This window comes from Gossypium hirsutum, chromosome A05 (assembly GCF_007990345.1).
Source record: "Gossypium hirsutum isolate 1008001.06 chromosome A05, Gossypium_hirsutum_v2.1, whole genome shotgun sequence".
Taxonomy (NCBI): Eukaryota; Viridiplantae; Streptophyta; class Magnoliopsida; order Malvales; family Malvaceae; genus Gossypium; species Gossypium hirsutum.
In genome coordinates, this window is record NC_053428.1 from 7,206,805 (window position 1) to 7,230,051 (window position 23,247).

The 23,247-nt window shown below is 32.4% G+C and overlaps 4 protein-coding genes and 1 long non-coding RNA gene across 5 annotated transcripts; 2 read left to right on the top strand and 3 right to left on the bottom strand.

Moving 5' to 3' along the window:
• Positions 1-5,073: 5,073 nt before the first annotated feature.
• Positions 5,074-6,459, bottom strand: LOC121229274 (uncharacterized). The gene is made up of 3 exons (XR_005926999.1): positions 6,291-6,459; positions 5,593-5,671; positions 5,074-5,090 (listed from the first exon to the last, which is right to left on the bottom strand). It is a non-coding gene; the product is annotated as an uncharacterized lncRNA (long non-coding RNA).
• An 11-nt stretch (positions 6,460-6,470) lies between these two features.
• Positions 6,471-8,348, bottom strand: LOC121229544 (tRNA ligase 1-like). Its single transcript, XM_041114147.1, has 5 exons — positions 8,064-8,348; positions 7,652-7,954; positions 7,499-7,549; positions 6,961-7,041; positions 6,471-6,563 (listed from the first exon to the last, which is right to left on the bottom strand). The coding sequence occupies exons 1-5, from the start codon at positions 8,178-8,180 to the stop codon at positions 6,471-6,473; spliced, it is 645 nt and encodes a 214-aa protein (XP_040970081.1). The 5' UTR covers positions 8,181-8,348.
• A 1,610-nt stretch (positions 8,349-9,958) lies between these two features.
• LOC121229275 (phosphatidylinositol transfer protein 1) lies at positions 9,959-12,346 on the top strand. The gene is made up of 9 exons (XM_041113087.1): positions 9,959-10,122; positions 10,220-10,250; positions 10,335-10,483; positions 10,572-10,782; positions 10,876-10,947; positions 11,052-11,219; positions 11,371-11,466; positions 11,724-11,846; positions 11,990-12,346. The coding sequence occupies exons 1-9, from the start codon at positions 10,103-10,105 to the stop codon at positions 12,086-12,088; spliced, it is 969 nt and encodes a 322-aa protein (XP_040969021.1). The 5' UTR covers positions 9,959-10,102; the 3' UTR covers positions 12,089-12,346.
• A 557-nt stretch (positions 12,347-12,903) lies between these two features.
• Positions 12,904-14,731, bottom strand: LOC121229276 (tetraspanin-3). Its single transcript, XM_041113088.1, has 2 exons — positions 14,000-14,731; positions 12,904-13,395 (listed from the first exon to the last, which is right to left on the bottom strand). The coding sequence occupies exons 1-2, from the start codon at positions 14,510-14,512 to the stop codon at positions 13,045-13,047; spliced, it is 864 nt and encodes a 287-aa protein (XP_040969022.1). The 5' UTR covers positions 14,513-14,731; the 3' UTR covers positions 12,904-13,044.
• A 3,718-nt stretch (positions 14,732-18,449) lies between these two features.
• On the top strand, positions 18,450-21,293 carry LOC121229277 (interactor of constitutive active ROPs 3). The gene is made up of 3 exons (XM_041113089.1): positions 18,450-18,729; positions 19,071-19,242; positions 19,530-21,293. The coding sequence occupies exons 1-3, from the start codon at positions 18,710-18,712 to the stop codon at positions 21,156-21,158; spliced, it is 1,821 nt and encodes a 606-aa protein (XP_040969023.1). The 5' UTR covers positions 18,450-18,709; the 3' UTR covers positions 21,159-21,293.
• Positions 21,294-23,247: the final 1,954 nt, after the last annotated feature.

Here is a 23,247-nt window from a genome sequence, read left to right on the forward strand (position 1 = left end):
GCCCCAAATCCATTTGCCTAAATACCAGAAAGGGATAAGTTTTCCATAAATGAGCTTAACTGAAGTCCACTACAGATTTTATGGATTTACTTGAGGATTCAAAAATGAAAACATCATGAGAAGAAAAAACTTTGTAGCTATATATGTGTATGTATATCACCAGAAAGAACGAACGTTCATAAATCATGTTAGAAATTAGAGAGGAGGCCAGAAAGTTAATGCTTACAGGAGAATGAGACGTGAGATGAGAAGCCTCAAACTTGGCATGTAATCTAAACAGAACCAATGCTCCTAATATTATACAACATCACCCCCATTTTTTGGCACTTACTCAGTAATGTAGGCATCACACTATTACTTTCCTTTCAACTTACCTAAGATAGTAAGCCCTGTAAGACTGGACATCTGGAAAGATCGAATCCATTGCGGATCAGAAATTTCTATGTAGGCAAAGCAGGATGAAAATCAGCTTCAAGGAATACACAGAAAATTACTCTTGGAGAATTAAAATTAAAACAAGTAATAAATGACTTTCTTGAAACAAATGTTTCATCCCTGGCATTCATCTTCTATCACAATGAATACAGCAGAAACACCTTGCTCTGATAACCATTACATAGTATTACTATGTTGCGAGCAAAAAAAAAAAAAAAACAGAATTAACAGAGAACACTTCTAATGCTTAAGGCTAAAAGGATCATTGCAGAAGGCCAAATCATAACCCCTATCCCCTTTAATAATTAAAGGGAAGCTCATCTAATGAAGAGATTCATAAAGTATACTTATATGTAAGAAAACTTCAGTTTATCATTAGATTTGCATTTCATTGGCTAAACCATCTATTGTGGATGTGCTACTTCCATTTTACATGTCCTATTATATCATTGTTGCTTTTTTGCAATTCCAGCAGCTCGTTCTTGTTTGCTTTGAACAAATTACATCAAAAAAAAACCCTAAGAGAAACAGAGAGCATCGGTAGAATAACTAATTTTTTTCTAACTTAGGGTAGTTTTTCTTCAATGCTTTTAAAGGAAAGAAGGAGTGGAAAGAACATCATCACACAGGTAAAAGATTAACATCAAACATATAGGTCCAATTCCAATAATTTGATACCATGCTTTCTTGGCTTCATGAAATCAATCAACTTACATCTCTTTCCCAAAACATAGCATTTTTCCAATTATTTGGTTTTTCCACCATTGAAAGCCAATAATTTCTAGGATTCCCATGGTAAAAAGTATACCATTCAGGTGAAGACTAACAGTAAAAGGTTACAACAAAGTCAATCAAATTCCACCCCTCGTCTTACCATCAGTCTGTTTCATGTTACCATTGCACAATTAGAGATGAAAATATTTAACTGATTAATCATTCTGGCTAAGGTTTCCTGAACTGCATAATACTATTCACTTTATCAATAGAGTAGTTCTTCCAAAATAAGATTGTCAAGCAATACTCTACGAAAAAATTTTAACCTCTAATCATGTAAACTGTTACTCAGCTTTTTTTTTCCTGCAGACAGAACATATAGTACCATTATCATATGAGCTGAAGTTGCAAAAATTATTTTATTTTTAGGCAACTTGCAAGAAATAAACATATTTACAACAGAAGGAAAAGCTCATGAAGCTGGAGACAAGATGTAGCAAATGCTCCAAAAATTACAATCAATTCTCCTAAATTTCGGGAAGCACCAACACTCACAATCATGTCCCTAAAAGACTTCAACATGAATCTTCATTTTAAAATGGTTCTAGATCAATTATCTTTACCCTCCGATAAGAGGCCCAATCCTGGCTTGTGCCTGAAACATTCCAATTTTTTGACTCCATAAGAAAATGCAAAGGAACATGAATTTTAAAGTTCCCATACAAAAGAACAGAAAAAAAGGATGTCCAAAAATAAGGAAATTAAGGATTAAAGAATACCTATCTCCTTTTGATACGCCTAAATCCTGAGTCACTACGACATGAATGACCATTTTATAGAAAAGGTTGTCACTTGACATAGATTCAGCTTTGTGGAAGTTATGATAACATTTAATGCAGCTGGAAAACGTTTTTTTTCTTTCATCAAACGAATCATTTCCTGGATTAAAAAAATCATATATTATTATTTTGCATGTAATTATACCTGGAAGCACGATATGAAACCAAAATTCAATGGATGAAGGAAGCTAAATTGGCTACTCAACGGAATGCTTGCTGCCACCACAAGAGAGAACCATAGGGCTTCAATTTCTGCTAGGTCGGTTCCTAAACGAAGATGGTAACAGTTATTTTGCTGCTCTTTCTCATAGATAATAAATATGAAGGGAACATGACATTACAGTCCACTTTTAGTCAAGTTTATTGGTTTGCTTCACTGCAGTTTTTAGGCTGTTCAGTGTTGACTATTGGGTGTGAAGTAACTAAATATAGGAGGTTATTCAGGGGTTCAATTTCAGGTGGGTTGAATATGCAACAACTGTACATGTGGAAGAAAGGGAGCAGCAGAACAGCCCTAACCTGGCAACTTAGTAGTTGAATAATCAGCTGGATGGCTTGCAAAAAAATTATGTAAGTACAGATCTGTCTGCATTTCTGAATGTGACTCATACAGTCTGAATGATCAGGACAAAAGGATAGAACCAACTTTTTGAAGGAGAGCCTTTATTTGTCAGTGGTGATTTCAAGAAAAGAAAAAGATTCACAATAAAAAAAATCTAATTGATAGAATTTATTTAATAAAAGTGTGAAAAAAATAAAACAGAATACAAAGTACAGCATTTTGATTAAGGAAATTCCATGTCACCTGTTTTTCATCCAACCTTTTGCAGCACAAATTTCCCTTAGACTTGGTCCCAAATCCATGCCAGCTGCAAGAGCAGGGAATTCCATAATTCAAAGCAGAACTAAGTAGTTTTGACCAAGAGATACATCTTTTAACAACCAAAGTAATAAACTACTTATCCATCCATGATGAACAGAAAACTCAACTAAAGGGGGTGAGAAAGAGACATTCATGTACCATACAAGAATCAATAAAAAATGCAGGGAATGACACCGCAGTTAAGAATATAGTCCGCAGGTCTTATAGAAGCTAAGGAATCAAGAATGAAGAACAGCCCCTATGAAGAATGTTATGTAGGCATACATAAGCGTGTACGTAGATCAGGGTTAGACCAGTTGGTTCATAAACCACCTTTCACGTGGGCATCTTGCATGCTTGAGGTTAATTCCAGCACTAACAACCAGTTCTCTTCCCCAGGATACAGCCTCCTTGTACCAAAAAAGGGTAAGCCATCACGATGATTGCACTTTTTGACAAGTTATTAAACCATTTGGTTGAAGCATATATCATCACTCCATTATTCGCTTTCTAGATAGTTCAGTCTGCTTCTAACGAATAACCAGATGTCCTTTTCTTCTGAATGTATAAAAGAGTGGCTTTTTTTTTTTTTTTTGAAAAGAAGGAAAGGGGATAAAGACATAGATTCTTCGCAAAGAGGTTACTTGGAGCAACAGAGAACATAAACAAAATGCATGAGAATTACGCATCATACCTCGTCGCAGGGTGGAGGAGGGTGATCTTTTCAAGACCTCCTCCATAATGTTTTGAGCTTCATGACTTACAATACGAGCAACAAGACCCTCCAGATTTCTCCCTGCACTTTAATATGATCTTTAGAACCTGCACGTCATAAAATAGGGAATTTAATAATGCTCAAATGCTTCACATAAATTCATTTGAGTTACAAGAGAAAAGAACTCCAAAATGGAATGCTATAACACTGCACGTAACTTTTGAGTATGCTAAAAAAGAAATTTTGGAAAACGGTAAAAAAAGGTACCATTTAGCATTCGCTTAGTATAAGCTCTCATATGCTCGGATATAATGTACAAAAATATGCTCACCTCAGCTAAGTAAGCCACAATTTTGCCAAAAAAAAATTATATAACAAATTCTAGGTATCATGCCGAAATCTTAAGTATGATCATTATAACATAAATCTCCTCTTTATGTCTTTTAATGATCATTGTTGCATGTTAGAAAATCATCATTAAACTACCGATGCAACAAGAAATTTTAAAGGGTTCTTATAGGAATCATGCCCTCATACGCATTCTTACCTTATGACTTCATATAGTACATTTATTTCATCTATTTCTTCACCCTCTTTCTCTATTTCAATACTCCCTCTGGTGGTAACCAATGGACTTTGATCATTTAACTTGGAATTAATTGTTGATATGATTCTTTGATGGTAGAAGATGATAGAGAGAGAGAGAGAGAGAAGAGAGAGAGAGAGAGGAGGAGCCTGTTGCTTCATTTTTAACTATTTAGGTTATCACCAAGTAAGTTTTCGTAACTGGTTAATATTCCAGTATAATTGGTTTAGTGTAAGAACGATGATTGACCAGCCTAACTGAAGACATTTTAAGTGAAAAACTCTACCAGGTGCGTATTCTGCAACTTCATCAAGAGCCTACATACGAAGGTCGCCGGTCCTTCTTCACATAACAGATCATAATGCAGCAAAAATGATGTAACGACTTCCTCATTTATAAAGAATATATCGAACCGGTAATTTGGCAGTTTCATATTTTTACATGTAGAAAACTGTTAAATAGGAGCCAATCAAGAAATAAAAAATATAAGCAAATCATGTAAAGAAAAGGCCAACAAAAAAAAAGCGAAAAAATAAACTGTATGCAATAACCCATTGTGAAAATAGCAATGGCATGTAAATCTAACTTCAGTCACCATATGTGAAGACAAGGAAAGAAATGCATATAACAAAGCCATAAATTCACAACATGATGATAAACTTTAAAACAAGTCCCAATAATCATAGACAAGAACAAAACCAAAAATATCTGATCTCAGTTATCACAAAAGAGCCTCTTGAGACATAAATTTGGACAACATATAGATCTAATACATGAATCAAACAACTTTTGAATTATGGATATAAATCCAATGCCATACCTTGTGAGAACACCATACATGATTAGTCGGTAGACGCCATTTACGACAAAAAGCAATCACTTCAGGAGTGGAGTAGAACTTTGGCTTCCATTGCCCAATCAGGACAGCTGTTACTACAGCTGAAGAAGCAATAGCATGTAAACATCAGAATAATGCAACAATTGTAATCATGGTGCATACTAAGAAGATAGTTACTCACAAACCATAAAATAATTTTTAACTCGTAAAATGAAACAAAAACCAGCATTGGCCCTCGCATTTCATTAACCAAGCTGAAAAGCCTGTTGTTCTGACTTCTTTTGTCATTTTCTTGAAGTACCCATGTCTAACACCATGTCCGACCCATATCAAAATATGGCCTAATTCCAAAAACTTGAAAAGCTGAACATACATGTGTCAGACACATACAAATACAACACTCACAGCCAAGTCCTAAGTAGCATAGGGGAAATAAATATCCCTATGGCCCCCTTACCATCTGACAATACTAGAGAGACTCTACATATTAATAAGAAAGTATATTACTTTTTCTTACTAACGTTTCAAGTAATTTCTTGATCATCAAGAAAAATAGATTGACATCTAGTTAAAGACTTCAATAATAAGAGACAAACACTTAACTATAGTCTTCTCGAGGGCGCTGGCCATGGTCTCCAAGAACTGCAGTTACCAACTCCATTGATATGCAAATACGATTCCGCTGGAAAATATTAAAGATAATAAAACTGTCAATTAAGAAGTCAAGATAAATTTTAATAACCATTGAAATTGAAATTGGTAGAATATCCATCTAGAATAAAGAGAACTAGACAACCAAAAGAGAACCGTGTCCTAGAATACCTTTTTGCAGCAGAAAAATGCTACGAAAGAGTGAAATTCAATCAAGCATCAAATGCACTTAAATTGCATCTTACCATATAGCAAAGCAACCACCTATAATCAGTTCTTTGATATTCATTTCAGTTTTTAATGTCTGAGAAACAAGCCCCAAATTGAAAGGCATACAAGTAAGAAGTTACCACGTTTTGCCTGTCTAACATCTAATTAATCAAACAAAAACAAGTTCATAACATATTGCGTATCCAACATCTGATTAATCGATAATCACTTTTAAATTAAACCATCACCACATCATCAACTTCCACTGCATTAGCAATATTTATATAGATATATGCAAATTAAAAGCTGAAATAGCATGCAGAAGATAGATAGAGATAAGCAGACCTAATTGGGTAGAATAATATGAATTAATATAATTTTCATTTTGCAGATTTCCTTGGCACTTTATGCTCATCCACACCAGTTACTTAGAATGCTACCTCAATGAAATCATTGAATTGCGCTTGCTTCTCTCCAGCTTTACTTCCCCAAGCCTCATGAAACATGCCCCCAAGAACAAAAACACCGACAGCAGTGTAACTGCAGCATAAGAGTAACTCTATAAGCTGCAAAGAACAGAAGAAACCATAACAACAAGGGAGAAAAATAATATGCAGATTTTACTCAAGAACTCCAGGGGCCCAGGCACTAATTTCTGCTGCTTCAAGATGATAGAAGCCCCCCCCCCCAACCAAGGACCTCTGGCACCTATGCTAAGCATGCATTTTTCTAAAGGAGAGAAACACCTAAAAAGCAATCTCATTGACAAATCCTCCCATGCAATTTTTATATTTGAATAAATTGTACTTTGCAAAATGGGGCATGCCTATCTCTCTGCAATCTATATTATAACTAATAGTTTCTCTTTTTCAGCAATACATCGTGCATGAAATTCTGATTTTTACACTACGTCATAAGTAGTCACTGGTAAAGAGAGAGAGAAAAAACAATGCATATATACCTCAAACGTGTAACAATACCACACCCACTGGTTAATGAAATATCTAGAGTATGTGCTTAAAATCATTAAATAAGAAAAACAAAAGAAAGAACAACAAATTAAATTAAAATTAAGAGATAGAGAAGAGGATCCAAATTGTTTGAGCATACATATTCCAAAGCTGTTTTAGCATATGCTCCACCCTCATTGCCCGCATACATAAAAAGAGATCCAGAGTGTTTAAGTGAAACCTGCAGAAGTTTGAAATGTATAAGAAATACAAATTTATACGCTTTTCAGCAAAAGGATTAAAATCTAACTTCCCATTTAGTTGTTACTTTCTACGTTCTTTTGCTTTTGGAAAATTAGAAACTACAATCTTGTGAATATACAATGAGAAATTAATTTAATATAGAACAATGTAGTTAGTATATGTACATCTATAAGCATTTGCGCACTTTAAAACAAAATACCATATATAATTGTAATTTGTTCTACTCTTTCATTTCCATTTTAGTAGCTTTCCAGGAAGCAGAAAAATCAACACAGAAGAACTTAAAACAAACCATCTTAAAGTTATTATGTCAATGGCCTTTTTGAAATGATCTACGAAACCGTAAAAGCTCAAAGAAGCATAAAGAACTTTACAACTATTCTCTTCTCTTTTTTTTATCCCAAACAAAGATTAAAAAGTAGCGTGTTCCATACCTCCAAAGTAGCCAAACCTTTAGACACCATCTCGATCATCCGTATCCTAATCTAAATACATTATATATCAATAATCAAAAGTAATAAACAGAGAAAGAAAATCAAATTGTTCGTTATCCAGAAAGACGGAAAATTTTTAAATAAACAGTCTACCTCTTGATCAGACTTTTCGTTTTCGAATTTCGGATAAAAAGTAGCTCTGATTTGTGCAAGTGAATAAGTCGAATTATCAACTTTGAAAATTTCTAACAAATTAGGATTCAAAAAAATTCTACTCAAATCAACATTGTTCTTCTCGGTTTGAACATCAGCGGCGGAAGCGGCGTTGGATCCAGTAACGGTTCCATAGGACTTCGGCTTCCAAACGTGTCCGTCGGAGATACTCAAACCACCGAGCTTGGAAGTAACAGCTTCATCGACCGATGCGGAAGCAGATGTAAACGGGTTCGGCTTTGTCTTCGGTTGCCATTTTTGTATCAAAAAATTCAAAACATAAACTTATTTGCAGCAAAAGAGCGAAAAGAAACACTTTCTCACAATTAAATTCTAAAGAAAGTTATATTACCTGTTTTTGGGACATGGCTAGAGTATAAAAGTAGCGAGAGCGAGAGAAAGGAAAAAGAGTGGATTTATGAGGAAAGGAGTGGGATAAAGTGCAGAGAAATCTCCGCGATGCCGACATTCAATATTTGGAAAAGGGGTGTTTTGTTAAATATATTAAGCGTAAGCCTAAGCCTGGCGCAAGCTATTCAGTTGCACCAAATTCTCTAGAAACAGCTCTTGAATATCAGGACTGAGTCACCCGTTGAACCGGGGAGAGGTGGAGGTGAAGTAGGGTTGATTTGGTGTGTCGCTGGCGCACTGTTATTTGTGGGCATCCATCGTAAACTGTTCTCCAGGTTTTTATTATAAAATAAGTTAATTGCACAAACATCCAAAATATGACCGATTGTTATATAAATTAGTTCTTTTTTTTACTAAATGACGTGTCCATAATTTGAAATAAAATTGAAAAAATAAATATTGTAAAATGAATGTTTTAAAAAATTCAGTTTTGAAGTTTTTGAAATTTTCATGACATGATAATTGATATATCATATACAATATGAGATAAATTGAGACATGAGGAACATAAAATTATTCCACTAAATTAAATAATTATGATAAATTATATAAAATAGGATAAATTTGCTATTAGAACTTATATTTGTGTAAGTAACGGATTTAGTATTTATATTTAATTTGATATCTCTAGTCCTTGTACTTTTAGAATTTAAAATTCTTAATTCTGATCAAATAGTAACTATTAAATTTATTAAGTTATGTTATTTTCAAAATGTAGTGCGTCAAACATATTATTACTATGTCAACTTTTTATTTTCATATATTAACTCACAAAAAATAGTTAATAAATTTAATAATTATTATTTGCATTTAGATTGAAATTTCAAAAATTTCACAAAATATATCGCAACAAAAAATATTTAATTAGAGAACATAGACTAAATTTATAATTTACGCATAATAATAGATTAATAATAAAATTAACTAACTACATCATTTGATTAAAATTAAGGTTTTAAATTCAAAAAATAAAAATTAAAAATAATCAAATTAAATATAAATATTAAATTTATAACTCGCACAAAATATAAATTGAATAACAAAATTTAACATATAAATGTATCGCATTATAAAAAGTTACATAAACATGACACAACATATATTATGTCAAAATATACATATGACCAAAATTTAATGTGTGAAAAACATAATATTTTTTGAAAAAAAAAAGAAAAGAAAAGGAAATGGACATAACAAAGCCTTGTTGAATATGTGAATAATTGATACATAAGACAAGCCATTGAAATCAATCAAAACAAATAACATGAGCAGGCATCAAAATATACATCAAACTAATTATTATCGTGTAAAAGTCAAACAAGAATATAAAAACATATATGTAGTTAACCGGTAACGTTTAGGAAATAGATGTAAAAATAATAATACAAATCTTAATTAACTCCTAACATAAAATTTTCTTAAAAGACCATAATTACCCATTTTAAAATCTTTAATCACATATGGTTGGTTTGACTTAAAAAATAGCCATCCGATTAAGCTATCCATGCATTGGGGTATTATCTAATTCAACCATAATAAAAGTATGTAAATGAACTATTTTTATTTAACAATTAATAAATTTAAACATTTTGTTTTAATATTATCTAACTTGAGTTTGAACTTCATTTGACTTAATTATTAGGAAATAGGAATATTAAAGGGTAATCCATCTCTAAAAAAAGTCAAACACCAAAAAAGAAAAAAAAGTGAATGGTCGTGTTTCCCTTGGTTTTCATCTTAAAATTAGAAAAATTCCAAACTGGAATATAAAAGGGCAATGACAACGTAATTTGGAGATGACCAGTTGTCGACGCCACAATTCATTTGTCTTTCTCAACCTAAACCCTTTATCTTCCTCTAATTATAACTTACCTTCACCACCTGCCTGTTTCTCCAAGAAAAAAAAAACCCTTCTAGTTTCCTTTTTTCTTCTTTGAATCTACCTGCAGCTTGGCAAGGAGATTGGCAATTGAAGAGAACATGGTTCAAGTCAAGGAATTGTATGCTTTTTCCAAACATGGGTTCTCTCTTTAGTTTGTTTGTATTTTTTTTTCATTAACTAATGATTTTTATTTTCTGTGTGGGGGTAACTTGAAGTCGAATTGTCATGCCTATGTCTTTAGAAGAGGTAAATTTTAGCTAAAAAGTTTCAAAATTCATGATTCAAATAAGACATTCTTTTTTCCTTCATTGATCCGCGTTTGATTTGTAGTATCGGGTAGCTCAAACATTCATGGTATTGAAGATGCAACAGCAAAGTACAAATGAGGCTGAAGGTGTTGAAGTATTGGAGAATAAAGGTTTTGAAGATGATGTATATGGAAAAGGTCAATATACTTCTAAACTCTACCGTTTGCAAAGGTAATTTCTTGTTCCGCTTGCTACTTAAGGGTGTTTAATTTTCACATTTGTTCGTTAAGATGATACATTGTGTTGTTAATTTATATAGCAAAGCACCTTCTTGGCTTACAACTTTAGCACCGAAAGATGCCCTCATCATGCAAGAAGAATCTTGGAATGCATATCCAAGATGTAAACAGGTGTACAACGTTGTCTTCTTTTATTTTCCACTTATTGCTCGAGTTCATTGTATAATTGTATTAACATTTGTCATTCTTCTGTTGTGTACAAAATGGATATCATATTTCTCAGTGATCAAGGTAATTATTCTTGTTTACTTCAGATTCTTTTTTGAAAAAAGATATATTATGGTTTTCTCTCAAAGCATGCTCATAGGTCTCAAATTCTTGTAGTGCCCATACTTTGCCAAGCTTAGCGTCACAATTGAGACTATCCATCTCGAAGACAATGGGAAATCCGAAAATGTAAGTTCCTTTGGAAGTCATATTAATTAGGTTTCTCGTTTGTTTGAAATTTTGTTATTAGGTCCTCCTCTCCACCCAAATTCTAATATCAGGTTTGCAAACAGGTGCATGGATTAAATAAAGAACAATTGGCAGCTAGACAGGTAGAATTCATTGATATCACTATGCCTACAACAGATTACTGGAGTTATGCAGTTGGAAATGGCAATTTTGACTTCTCCACATTCAAATCCGAAAAAACTGGTCGTGGTCCACTTTTGGAAGGATGGCAGGTTGGTATAATTGTGTATAAGCAAAATCTTCAGTCTCATGGAACAATAATGTATCTAATTAATTGAATCTTTCTGGTGATATCTAATTATTTGTTAAATCTTAAACAAAATTTAGTTTGTCAATAATTACATGTTATATCAATATTTACAGGAAAATTGCAATCCAGTAATGACGGCGTATAAGTTGGTTATAATAAAGGCACCATATTGGGGTTTTGGTGGTAAACTTGAACAAGCTTTGCTAGCGGTAAAATTTCTTAGACTTAATCTTTAGATGTACTGTAATTGGTGAATTTGAAAAAGTAATCATAATTTTGGCATATAAGAAGCATGTCAATCTAGTTTATATCATTTTATTAGAAAACCATTGAAGGAAAATCAACCGTAGGAAACAAAACGCAAGGAACTGAAAATAGACATTTTGTGATATTAAAAATTGGTCCGGATATTCATTCTCGCTCACTTATATTCAAAGCTGTTAGCAATTTTATATCATGCATGTAGGGTGAAAGAGCTCTCTTCGTGGAAAGTCACCGGAATTGTTTTGGTTGGATTGATGAGTGGTATGGTATGACAGTGGAACAATTGAGTGAACTTGAAGAACAAGGAGATTGCTTACTAAATCAGGTAGCATTCCTCTATTTTTTGGTCTTCTTCCTAAGCAAGGATGGCCTCCATCAATGATTTTGGTGTGCCATTTCTTTTCACTTTTAAAATCTTTTCATGTGGAGTTTCGCTCGATTTAATTACTATCCTTTGCGTTATAACAGAAAATTAGCAAGCCACTTTTGCTGACAGACACTGAAGATCATGAGTCAAAGTTCACCGATAATAGCAAAACACATCTACAGCAAGGGGTAAAGACATGATTCTGAAGCAAATTACAGTGTTTCTTTGTTGAGCGATACACAAAGGATTGAAGAGCAAACATATACGAAAACCCCAAACCGAAGTTTCAAATATTGTAATAGGGATAAACATTGAATTGTCGTTCTTTACATTTTCCCAAGAGTTTTTCATTAGGTTTCAACAGAATTTATTTCATGGGTAGTTATTTTATCCCTTGTTAGTAGAGAAAAAAAACTTCACAAGTGAATTTAAAATAATACCAAATATTTTTTTAATTATTTTTTGTTATACACTAAAAACAAATGACAACTCACCCATTTGTGAAGGTTTTTTTACTTTACTAATTAATAATGTATAGGCTAATAATTCGTCTTTGATTCGTAATTTTTGCTCGCCATAGAATTTATGCTTGTATCAAAATACAAAAAACCATCATCTTGTTCAATTTTAATCATGCGATGGTTGAAAAGTACAATTTTTTTATGCCACTTGATGAATGGTACTACATACTTGCTTACATATTTGCATGCAATATTGTCTTCCATCACAAAGCTGTAGAGACAGTATTACAGATTCCAATGAGTCATGATTAAAGGTGATCATTGAATTCAAATTAATAGAATCTAAAAAGTTGAAAGTAGACTCTTTTCTTTTACTAACAATAATCCAATTTGTTTTAGCAAATCCAAAACTTTGAATGGCAGATTCGAATGGCTTCTTTCCTGCTACGTTATGTGGACTTTCTTTGATGTGCTAATATTCAATATTTTGTATGCAACACATTAAAAATGAGAGATTGGTGCAAGGAGAATGGAATACCACGAAAACCAAGATATACAGAAACCCACACTCTTAAAACAAAACCAAATTCAAGTTCATTTGTCAAACCGACCATAAAATATGGATCCAAAACCTAAAACATACATACAAACATATCTTCTAAATAAAAGCGATGTCCTCCATTACCATTAGGTTTCTATAACTGAATCCTACTAGGTTGTGCTTTTGTCATCCTTGCCTCGCCATAAGGTTCATCATTATCGATGCTCTTATTGTTTCTGAAAGCGGCACAGCCGATGACATAGAAGATGACGAGTAGGATAAGGACAACTATGTTGATCACCGAGACCTTCCTCCAGCTCTTCTTGAGGCTGTCCAGCACCCCTGTCTTGCAGGAATCGCATTGATAGCACAATTGCTGTTGGTCATTGCTCCATCGAGGGCAGTCGGTGTCTGTTCCGAGTCCGACCGTACCTCCTTCTATGTTCCATAGCGTCTCGTTGACGTAAACAAAGCCGCAGTCTGTTGGGGGCTTGCAGCAACCAGACTACAAAACCATGGTGAGATGGAATATTAGGGAATAATGCTTTTTCATTGTACTGGTTTTCTATTTGGATGGCAGATGGTGAGGTGCGTTTGAGTATCATAATCTCACTGAAGCTCTTATTTTAAACTAAGATTATCTCTGTTTAAGCTTTAATTCAAATTAAATAAATTTATTATTTAATTCGAGAAATTGATTTCAACGAGTAACGTATTATTCGCAGAAGATCCAACAACATATAAAGCAACAAAAAATAAATGAATGATGTCCTCACCCACCAAACTCTGCCAAAACTCACACACACTTTATGCTATCATTAAGTCTTATTTAATTTCATTTCAGTAGCATTTATTAAGATTTTTTAAATATTTCTATGGCATTTTAGTTTCTACGTACTCTTTATGATTTACTAATTTAAGAAAAATAAATTAAATATACTTTTAAAGTAACAAAATAAAAGAAATTATGATTTTAAGTATCTTTTTATCATTAGTTTTATAAAATAATTCTACTTAATGTAATTTTCTAAATAAAAATTTAACATTTTGATTATACCAAATGTCATGAGTATCTCAAAGCCGAAGAAGAAAGAGGAAAAATATCAAACCTGGATAGGGCTGAGCTTCCTCATAGAAAACATTTCAAAACTTTTAGGGACGCCATTAAAGCTTCTTCCCATCTTGCTACAAACTTTAGAATCCCTAAGACAAGACCTAATGTTAGCCCAGTAGTCGTCATCCACCACTCGGTCTTTGAGCCACCCCGAGTAGTCCCGCAAGTAATACTCCAAGTAACCTTTGTTCATCACCGGGCGACCAGACCCTTTATCAGTCACCGCGTAGGCAAAGATTATGAACCCGACGAGCGCAGCGATGATGAAGAACATGGCGAAGAGGTAAAGCCACATCAAGAAAGTGTTCCTATAACAGGCGCCGGCGAAACCCGCCAAGGAAACCACCATGATTGCGGCTCCGATGACTATCAATGGCCACTGTAAGAACTTGAGACAATCGATGTTGTTGGCTCTGCTGCTTAGCCATATTCCGCCACCCAGGATTACTGCTGATAACAAAAATGTTAAGAAGTTTAGTAACCCTATCAAATGATTGCTGGCCCTCATTTCTTTGCTTCTGATTTGATCTCTTTGGTGGTGTAACCTGTTTCTTTTACAGTTTTTTTTTATTTTTTTTTATTTTGAGTAGTATTTTGGGTCTTCTTCTTTACTGAGAGAAGAAGCTGCTTAGAAGCTAATCCAGTGATTTGAATTTGTTCGATGCAGGCGTTTCTATTTCATATGCCTAGAAGTTAATGTTATTACAAGTAAAGTGGTAGCTTTAGATTTTCACAAGTGCATTAGTTTAAAATTACAGTTAAACCCTTGGGTATATTTTTGGCCAAAGCACTCCTAAGATTATCTTTACATAAAGATTTTCTTTTTTGAGATTTTTAAAATGTCATAAATTTAAAATATTAAAATTTTTAATTATCTTATTTGGGTAAATAATTAATTTAGAAAATATAGGTTATTAAAATTTTATAAATTTAAAAATAATTATATTAAAAATAAATAATATAAAAAATATTCAATTTGAATATTATTATATTTGAAAATTTTATAAATAGTTTTAATAAAAAAAATTTAAAAAATACATATCATAATTAAACAAAAATAATTTTTAAATTTTAAATTTTTTTTGTATTGAATAAAAAAAATTACATGAAAATTTGAAAAACCATCTATTTAGGGCTATTAAAATTCTATCTAGAAATTACTCACAAATTTTTTGAACTTAAAAATCTTATACAAATTAAATCTTTCCAACAAATTTTTCATCCAAATACACCCTTAATATTTTTTTGATATTTTTATATTCATTTTATTGTTTATATACTAATAGTGTCGTTTTGACTGAAAAATTAACAGCAGAAGCAAAAAAGTTAAACGGGTGTTATTTTTGGATTATCTGATATATTGGTTGGGTGCTTTTTTTAAGGTTGGTAACTTGGTTTGATTGGATTACTTAATTAAAATTTAATTAAATACTAAATATAATAATAGTTTCATTTTTTAAAAGCATAAAGATTTATTTGATTCTTAAATTTTATAATAATAAAAAAGTTATTTTAGTCCCCTTTATTTAATTTTTTTTATCTTTTTTTAGCTCTTTAATTTATCAAATCTCCTTAAAATGGAATAGAAAAGTTAACAAGCTATAGGCGTTGCATACTATATGTATGTCACGTTAGCAATTAATAATTTTTTTAAAATTAAAAATATTTATAATATTTTATAATTTTAATTTTTAAAATAATTTTTTGAATTTTTTAGAATTTTTAAAAAATTATTAATTGATGATATGGTATCCACATGTATGTTACAACAGTAAAATTAACAAATATTAACTTTTTAATCTATTTTTTTATGATTTGACAAATAGTATAATTTGAAGGACTAGAAGAGATAAAAAAATTACATAAAAGACTAAATTGACTTTTTCTATATATGTGGAGGGCCAAATAAAACAATCTACGTTTATTTTGATTATAAAAGATAGTTTTATTGACTTTATAGTTAACTTGTGATGTAGATTGAGTGAAAGCTAGTAATGTCTTACGAAAGAAACGTTAGGGAGTTGCTAGGAAATTGCTTCAAGGATCCCATCCCATGTGAAGAAAATGGAGATTTGAAACTTAAAATGATGTATTGTTTGATTCTTAATTTTCCTTCTAATTTTTTTTTCTGTATATGCTTTTACTTTTTTTGTATTAATTTCAATTCGAAGCTTCTCCTCATACCCATTGCTTTGAACATTAAGATTGAATTAGGAAGTAATTATAGGATATAAAAAATAATTAATAATTTATATGAATATGAATATGTTTGTTTTTTTTTCAAATTATATCCATACAAGTATATGAGTGTCACATATGGATGTTTATAAGAAGCTTACAATTAGGAGAATATTACTAAAAAGGTAGACATCAATTTCCATCTATACTTTACTCACATGGAAGTGAATAATAGAATCCTAGTTTCATTGGTACTATTCGTAATTCTGAGGACTTTGCATTTTGGTTAGAAATAGGAGCACGTTACATACAATTAATATAATTTGGGGGTTACTTGGAAGTATGAGAAAGTTGGAGGGTAGACTTACAAAAGGTGGCAGTTTGGACGGTTAAGATTCGGATGTTATTTGGATGAGCAAAACAAAAAGCTGATCTGAATAAATACAACATCATATAGTCATCGGATGACGCGGTGGACCCCTTTCCAAACCTACCCAACCAACATTGTTTTTCTTTTCCCTCTTCTCTTTTTAATTTTTTCAGGATCAAACTCTATTTTTTCTCCCATGCCGTTCTTCCCAGAAGTAAAAGGCATTGCAACTCGTAGTGATAAAATTAAGGTTTTGAAGGAGTTTTTTTCCTAAAAAAAAAATCCATCTAAATATTTGTTTTCAATAAAGCTTAATAACCCGTATGATATATGGGTATAAAATTAAGATAATTGAAGAAAAACTCTGAAATTATTTAAAAATATATTTTCATTGCTAAAACGGCATGCCCTTTCTTGAACTGGAAAGCGAAAAGTAAAACATTCAAAACCCAGATCTACAAAAAACAAAATTTGAAGGCCCATTAGTTTCTTAAGCCCACTCTAAAGTGTCAACAAAAACTAAAAAAGAAGTCCATAAATCCCAAAATCCAAAGTTCATTAAGCAATAAGCATTTGTTAAATGTTTAGATTTACGAATTATTTATTTCCCGAATCGGGAAAAAAATTAAAATTGTAGTAATGGTTAGATTTTGGGTCACTCGTTTAACACACAAATCTTTAATCTGATTGATTTAAATTAATTTTATTATAAATAAATTAAATGTTAAATCATTTTGAGTCATTTTAAGAAAAAAAAACACACTCTTCAGGAGGCATATGAAGAAAAAAAAAATACTCTTCATGCTGGTCAATTCTGTTTTTATTTTCAAAGTAGTAAAGATATTTAGAATGAAATGAATAAAAAAAACAAATATCTAACACCCAAATGGATTAATCTTAATAACACCTAGTTTTTCTTTCTTCTTTTTTTTTTTTGCTAAAAAATAAAATTAAATCTGAAATCACTATTTCAACCATCCTTAACTATATACATGTAGCATAAGTAACCAAATTAACAGAAATTTCAATGATGTGATCTCGTTAGAATTACATGAACACAACATTACTCTAACAAAGCTTTAAACTTCACTCATTCCCTTAATTACTTCGCTTTGCAGTAGTTTTTTAACTTCAATCACTACAGTTGGTAAGTTTACTTTATACTTTTTGTTTGTTCTGTTCTTTAGGATTCCCCCAAAAATTGCTGTAAAGAGAGACAATTATTTTCCTTCGTATATTTGAAGTGAAAGTTTTTGTCTCTGTTGATTTGTCCTTTTTTTCCCCCTTCTTCTTTGAAGAAAATGGGATCTTAAAAAGGTTTTCGTTTTGGTGACTTTAGCCCCTCGTTTTTTCAAATAGAAAAATGAGTGGTTTCTTAAGCTGCAGTAGATGTTGTTTTGAAGTTACCAACAGTTAATGTTTTTAATCTTAAAACTTGTTTCTCCTTTTGCTGAAATAGTTTTCCCAAAAATATTGATTTCCTGAGAAACAAACGAATTTCATACTTCATAAATGTGATTTTGTGTTTTGGTGCAAGACGAACAAAAGTTTGACCAGCATTTGAAATCATTTTTTCTTTTAATCTAGTGTCCACGTTTCACGGCATCAATGGAGGACTTCATAGATGACAATAATACCCCCTTTGTAGTATTTAATACAGTTAGTTAAGAAACCATGAAAAGAAGGGTACATTAGTGGAAATTTATTTGTTTCCATTAGTGTAACTTGTAGGACCCTTGTGACTATAATAATGTCTTGTGGATCATGAACCAGGTAAAATTTGCGGTAGCATTGAATGTGGCAGAGATTTCTGGTTTGACCTTTTATTCAACATATTCTTTTACCTCTGCTTTAGTTGGTCTTTTTTGCCTTTATTGCTTTTATGTGAAAATCTAGGTTATTAGGACATCTAGATACCGAGTATTTTTATGTGTTTGGAAGTTAATATCTTTAGGTTTATGTCGAAAATTGAGTTATATAGGAATTTCCAAAGAAGAATTAGAGCCTGTGTCTTTCAAAATGAGCCCATTAAATTCATTGACATTGGATTCTTCAGTCTCAGCTTGTGGTCTGTGGGTCAGGGAAGCATTGAAGTTGTGAAGGATAAATAAACTTGACTTGCTATTTTAACATTGAGATTAAGAGTTAATTAAAATTATGCAGACATCAAAAGGAAGGTAACTTGTATTCCCATTTATGACTCTTCATTCTCCATTATCACAGGTTTCTCAGGTGGTTCTTTTTATGGATCCATTTAGGCAGCAAATTTATGTTTTGTTTTTTTTTCCTTGAAAGAAAGATGCTTAGTTGGAAGTGGAGCTTCTTCTTCCATTTAAACAAATGCATATAGGTGCAATGAATGCATATTCTTGTTTGTTACCCTTTAATATCACCCGGGCTGCCTGGGATTTAACCACTGCTTGAAAGGCATACAAATGCATATAGGTGCAGTGCATCCTACTACTCCAAGTTTTTCAATTTTACCATGCACTGTTCATTAACTACCGATGTTTAACAGAAATGGATCTTCGGAAGTGCCTCCAAGGGTCTATCCTCGAGCAGTTCGTCGACTCAAGCCAACCACACTAGACACCGAAGCAGTTTCTACTTCGAATCGGGCAAGCAGAACTTCAAAAGAGAAAAGCCCTAAGGTTGTTGAGCGCTATTTACCTAGAAGCCAAGCTCCAGAGGTATACAAAAGGAAACATTATAGACTTCACGCATGATCATCTTAGTACTTATAACCCATTTTCCTCCTTTTATAATAGCAGCATGCCAATAGGCAACTTGTTGATCTCATTAATAGGGATGGGCTTATTTTTCAACCTTCCCGATTAGTTGTGTTGATGCAGACGCATTAGCCTCCCATAGATTTGTCTTTTTCAAATTAGAAATTCGAGTTTAGCACTTAAAATCATGGCTCTTTCGATCCTTCGCGAATCTGAATATCTAACCTTTTTTGCTTTTCTTGCTTCAGAAGAAGCGCCCCAGCAGAATATCTGAACTGGAGGTACGGAATTCACAGCTTCAAGAAGAATTAAAGGTGGTGAAGGAGCAGTTAAATTCATCCGAATCATGCAAGAATCGAGCTCTGCGAGATGCCAAGGAGTCCAAGAAGCAACTGTTGGCCATGTCTGCAAAGCCCGAAACGTGTCGAAAACAGTTTCTTGAGTCTGCCTCTGAGGGAACTCGTGTTGTTGAACTCGAGCTGCTGATATCACAAGGACGGGATCAAGCCTTGCAGCCCGAGCTTGAAGCTACCCGAAAGCAGCAGTCTCTTGACTCGGCTGTGAATGAGATTCAACGACTTAAGCATTATCTTGAAATGGTGGCTGAATCTGAGGCTAAACAGACCAAGCAAGTGGAATCAACGATTTTGGATTTTAAGAACTTGAACGGAAACCTGGTCGAAACTCTTTCTCTTGTATCAAACATGAAAAACTGGCTAAAGGATGGCCGAGAATCGGAACCTCAGGCCGAAGTATTGGCCAGTGAAACTCTGCTACAACTTGAAGCTGCGAAAAAGACTGTTGAGGCGCTTAGATCCGAAGGTATGAAGGCCGTCGAAGCTTACAATTCCATTGCTTCAGACATAGATCAGTCAAGGGAACGTGTTTATTCACCGGAAGGTCTTATTAACAAACTTAAGGCAGACCTGATCAACGCTGGTGGCATCATCTCTCTTGATTCTGATGGTGGTCGTATAGTTGTCGAGCATCGAACACGAGAAACTGAGAAACCTGAGGAATCTCAGCAACTTGAAGCAGAGATTTCTTCTTTAAGATCTGCTCTCGAAACAGGTGAGATTAAACGCCTTGAAGAACAAATCCAAAGCATTATACAGATAAAGAGTGCTCATGAGCAGATGGACCGGATAAACACCAGAGAGGCAGAGTTGTTAGCGGAACTAGAGAAAGCAAACTCTTATATTATTGACTTGAAGGCGAATCTGATGGATAAGGAAACTAAGTTGCAGGGTATTTCGGAGGAAAATGAAGAGCTACACATGAAGATTGAGAAAAACTTGTTATGCCGGCAAGAAGTGGAACTCGAAAACAAGCTTAAGGCATTGAAGGAAGCTGTAGTTGATCTGAAGGCAAATATGATGGATAAGGAGACAAAACTTCAAAATATATCCGATGAGAACGAGATGCTCCGGTCGGAAATCCGTAAAAGGGACATGAACATAGGTAAATCGAACGATAAAGTGGCTGCTGAGCTAGAGTTGACAAGGGCTGCAAAGCAAGAAGCTATTATGAAGCTTGGACTTGCAATGGAGGAGGCAGATAAGAATAACAGGAAAGCAACCAGGGTGGCTGAACAGCTTGAGGCTGCACAGGCGGCCAATTCGGAAATGGCGGCCGAGTTGAGAAGATTGAAGGTGCAAACGGAGCAGTGGCGCAAGGCTGCGGAATTAGCTGCTGCATTGCTTTCAGCAGGTAATAATGGAAAGAAGTTCATTGAGAGAACTGGTTCACTAGACAGCAACTATAATCCAAAGATTAGCTCATCTTATACTGAAGATATGGATGATGATTTACTGAATAAGAAAAATGGGAACATGCTGAAGAAGATTGGGATCTTATGGAAGAAGCCACTGAAATAGAACTCCTATATTATATATATGTATTGCCAAAATTGCATAGAATCTATATTTTGTCACCCTATTTTCCTGTCGATGTCATATCGGTGTATGCTTACAGTTGAAAATGCAACTTTTGGTGATGTTGGATTTGGATTCCATTGTTGTTTCAGCTAAAGCTGCTTGCTTAATATTAGGCCATCACTTAATCGGCTGCTGAGTGAAAATATGAATTACCATTTTTCTTAATAACTATGATTATGCAGGGTGATAATATGTTGCTGTCCAATGAATTGAGATTTTCATTGATGATAATGGATCAAAGTTGCTCTGTTTTATGGATTCTTAATGAACTTCATTGAAAATAACAGCAACTCTTACCTAATCAACTTCATTGGAGAAAATGTAAAGAATTTAATCTAAAAACCCAAAACTAAATCAAAAGTTAGTCCCTTGAAAAGAAATTGTTACCTATCAGTATCTTGCTTTGTGTTGATGGTACGACCATTGGAAGTTTTGTGATTTAAGATGGACTCCAACTTTTAAGTTAATAAAAATTTTAAATACGGAGTAAAATAATCGAGAAGTAGATGATTAGAGGTGGACATTTCAATTTAAAATTTTGAAATTAATACAAAATATTTTTTTACAAAAAATAGAACATATATTATGACAAAACCTCAATATGTACTCAGAAAAATATTATCATAAAAGTTAATATTTTAATATTTGTTAATAATATTATTAGCAATAATATTGTTACTTCATTTTACATATAAAACTTTAAAATTAAAAGTATATAATTCATTATACTATCTAATTCTTGTAAGTACGGTTTCTAAACTTTTATTAGTAAAGTTTTTATAATAAATTTTTCAAGTGTTAATTATATAAGAAAGTTTTTTATTCCTCTTTTTATTGCTAATAATTCTTTTTCATATATGATATATTAATTTCATTTGGTTTAAACTTTATCACCTTATTAAGGTAAATAAACTTTTGGACTTTGATTAATTTTTTATGATTTCCGAGTCTGTTTTAGACCAGATAAAGGGTTTATCCTTGTTTTAAATTTTCATATAACCTACTTATTTTTTCAGATAAGTTAGGAAAGAAATTTCTTCCATAATTAATAATTCCTAAAAATTGTTGAAGCTGCTTTTTATCTTCAATTTTTTTCATGAATTTTTTTTATTTTTACTATAATATGATCTTATAGTTTAAGACTATCTGTAAATAATTTTAATCCTAAGAATTCTATTTCTGTTTTTTCTAGCTCTATTTTCTTAGGTCTTAGTATAATTCCATGTTTTATGAATTCTTGAGAAATGATATTTAAATGTTTTCTATGTAATTCTTATGTGTCTGGAAATATTAAAATATCATCTATATAAACTACACAAATTTTTTTATATTTATTAAATATAGAATTCATCTATCTTTGAAAGATTTGAGGTGTATTACCTAATCCAAATGGCATCACTTTCCATTGATAATGTCCATTAGATGTACTAAAAGTTGTCAAAGGCTTGAACTCTTCTGTTAGAATGATTTGTCAGAATCCTGATTTACAGTCAAATTTACTAAAATATTGTGCTTGTTTAGCTTGATTAATTAAAACATTCTTTCTTGGAAAAAAAAACCATAAAAATAATATTTTGATTTAATATTTTATAATTAATAACTATTCTAACTTTTCCTCTTTTTATTTCGGCATGATTTCTAACCATAAAGGCTGGACTATTAGTTGTTTCTATTAATCATTTTTCTAATAATTCTTTAATTTGTATATCAAATTCATCTATATCTTGTTTAGTATAGATCATTGGTTTAACTCTAATAATTTTGTTGGGATTTTCTAATTTAATTTCACAATATCTAGGGCTATTTTGCCATAATTTTAATGGTTCTTCGCTAAAATTATTTTCTAATATTTTAAACAACCAATGACTTGTTTCAAGTTGATGAATTTGTTCTTTTCTTGGTGGTGTAAAGTTTTTATCACAAACAAATTTATGATTTTCTACTAATGGTATTTCTACAGATGTTTTATCTACAGATAACATAATTAAATTTTTATCAATAGAAAATGGTAAATGTTGATATATAAAAT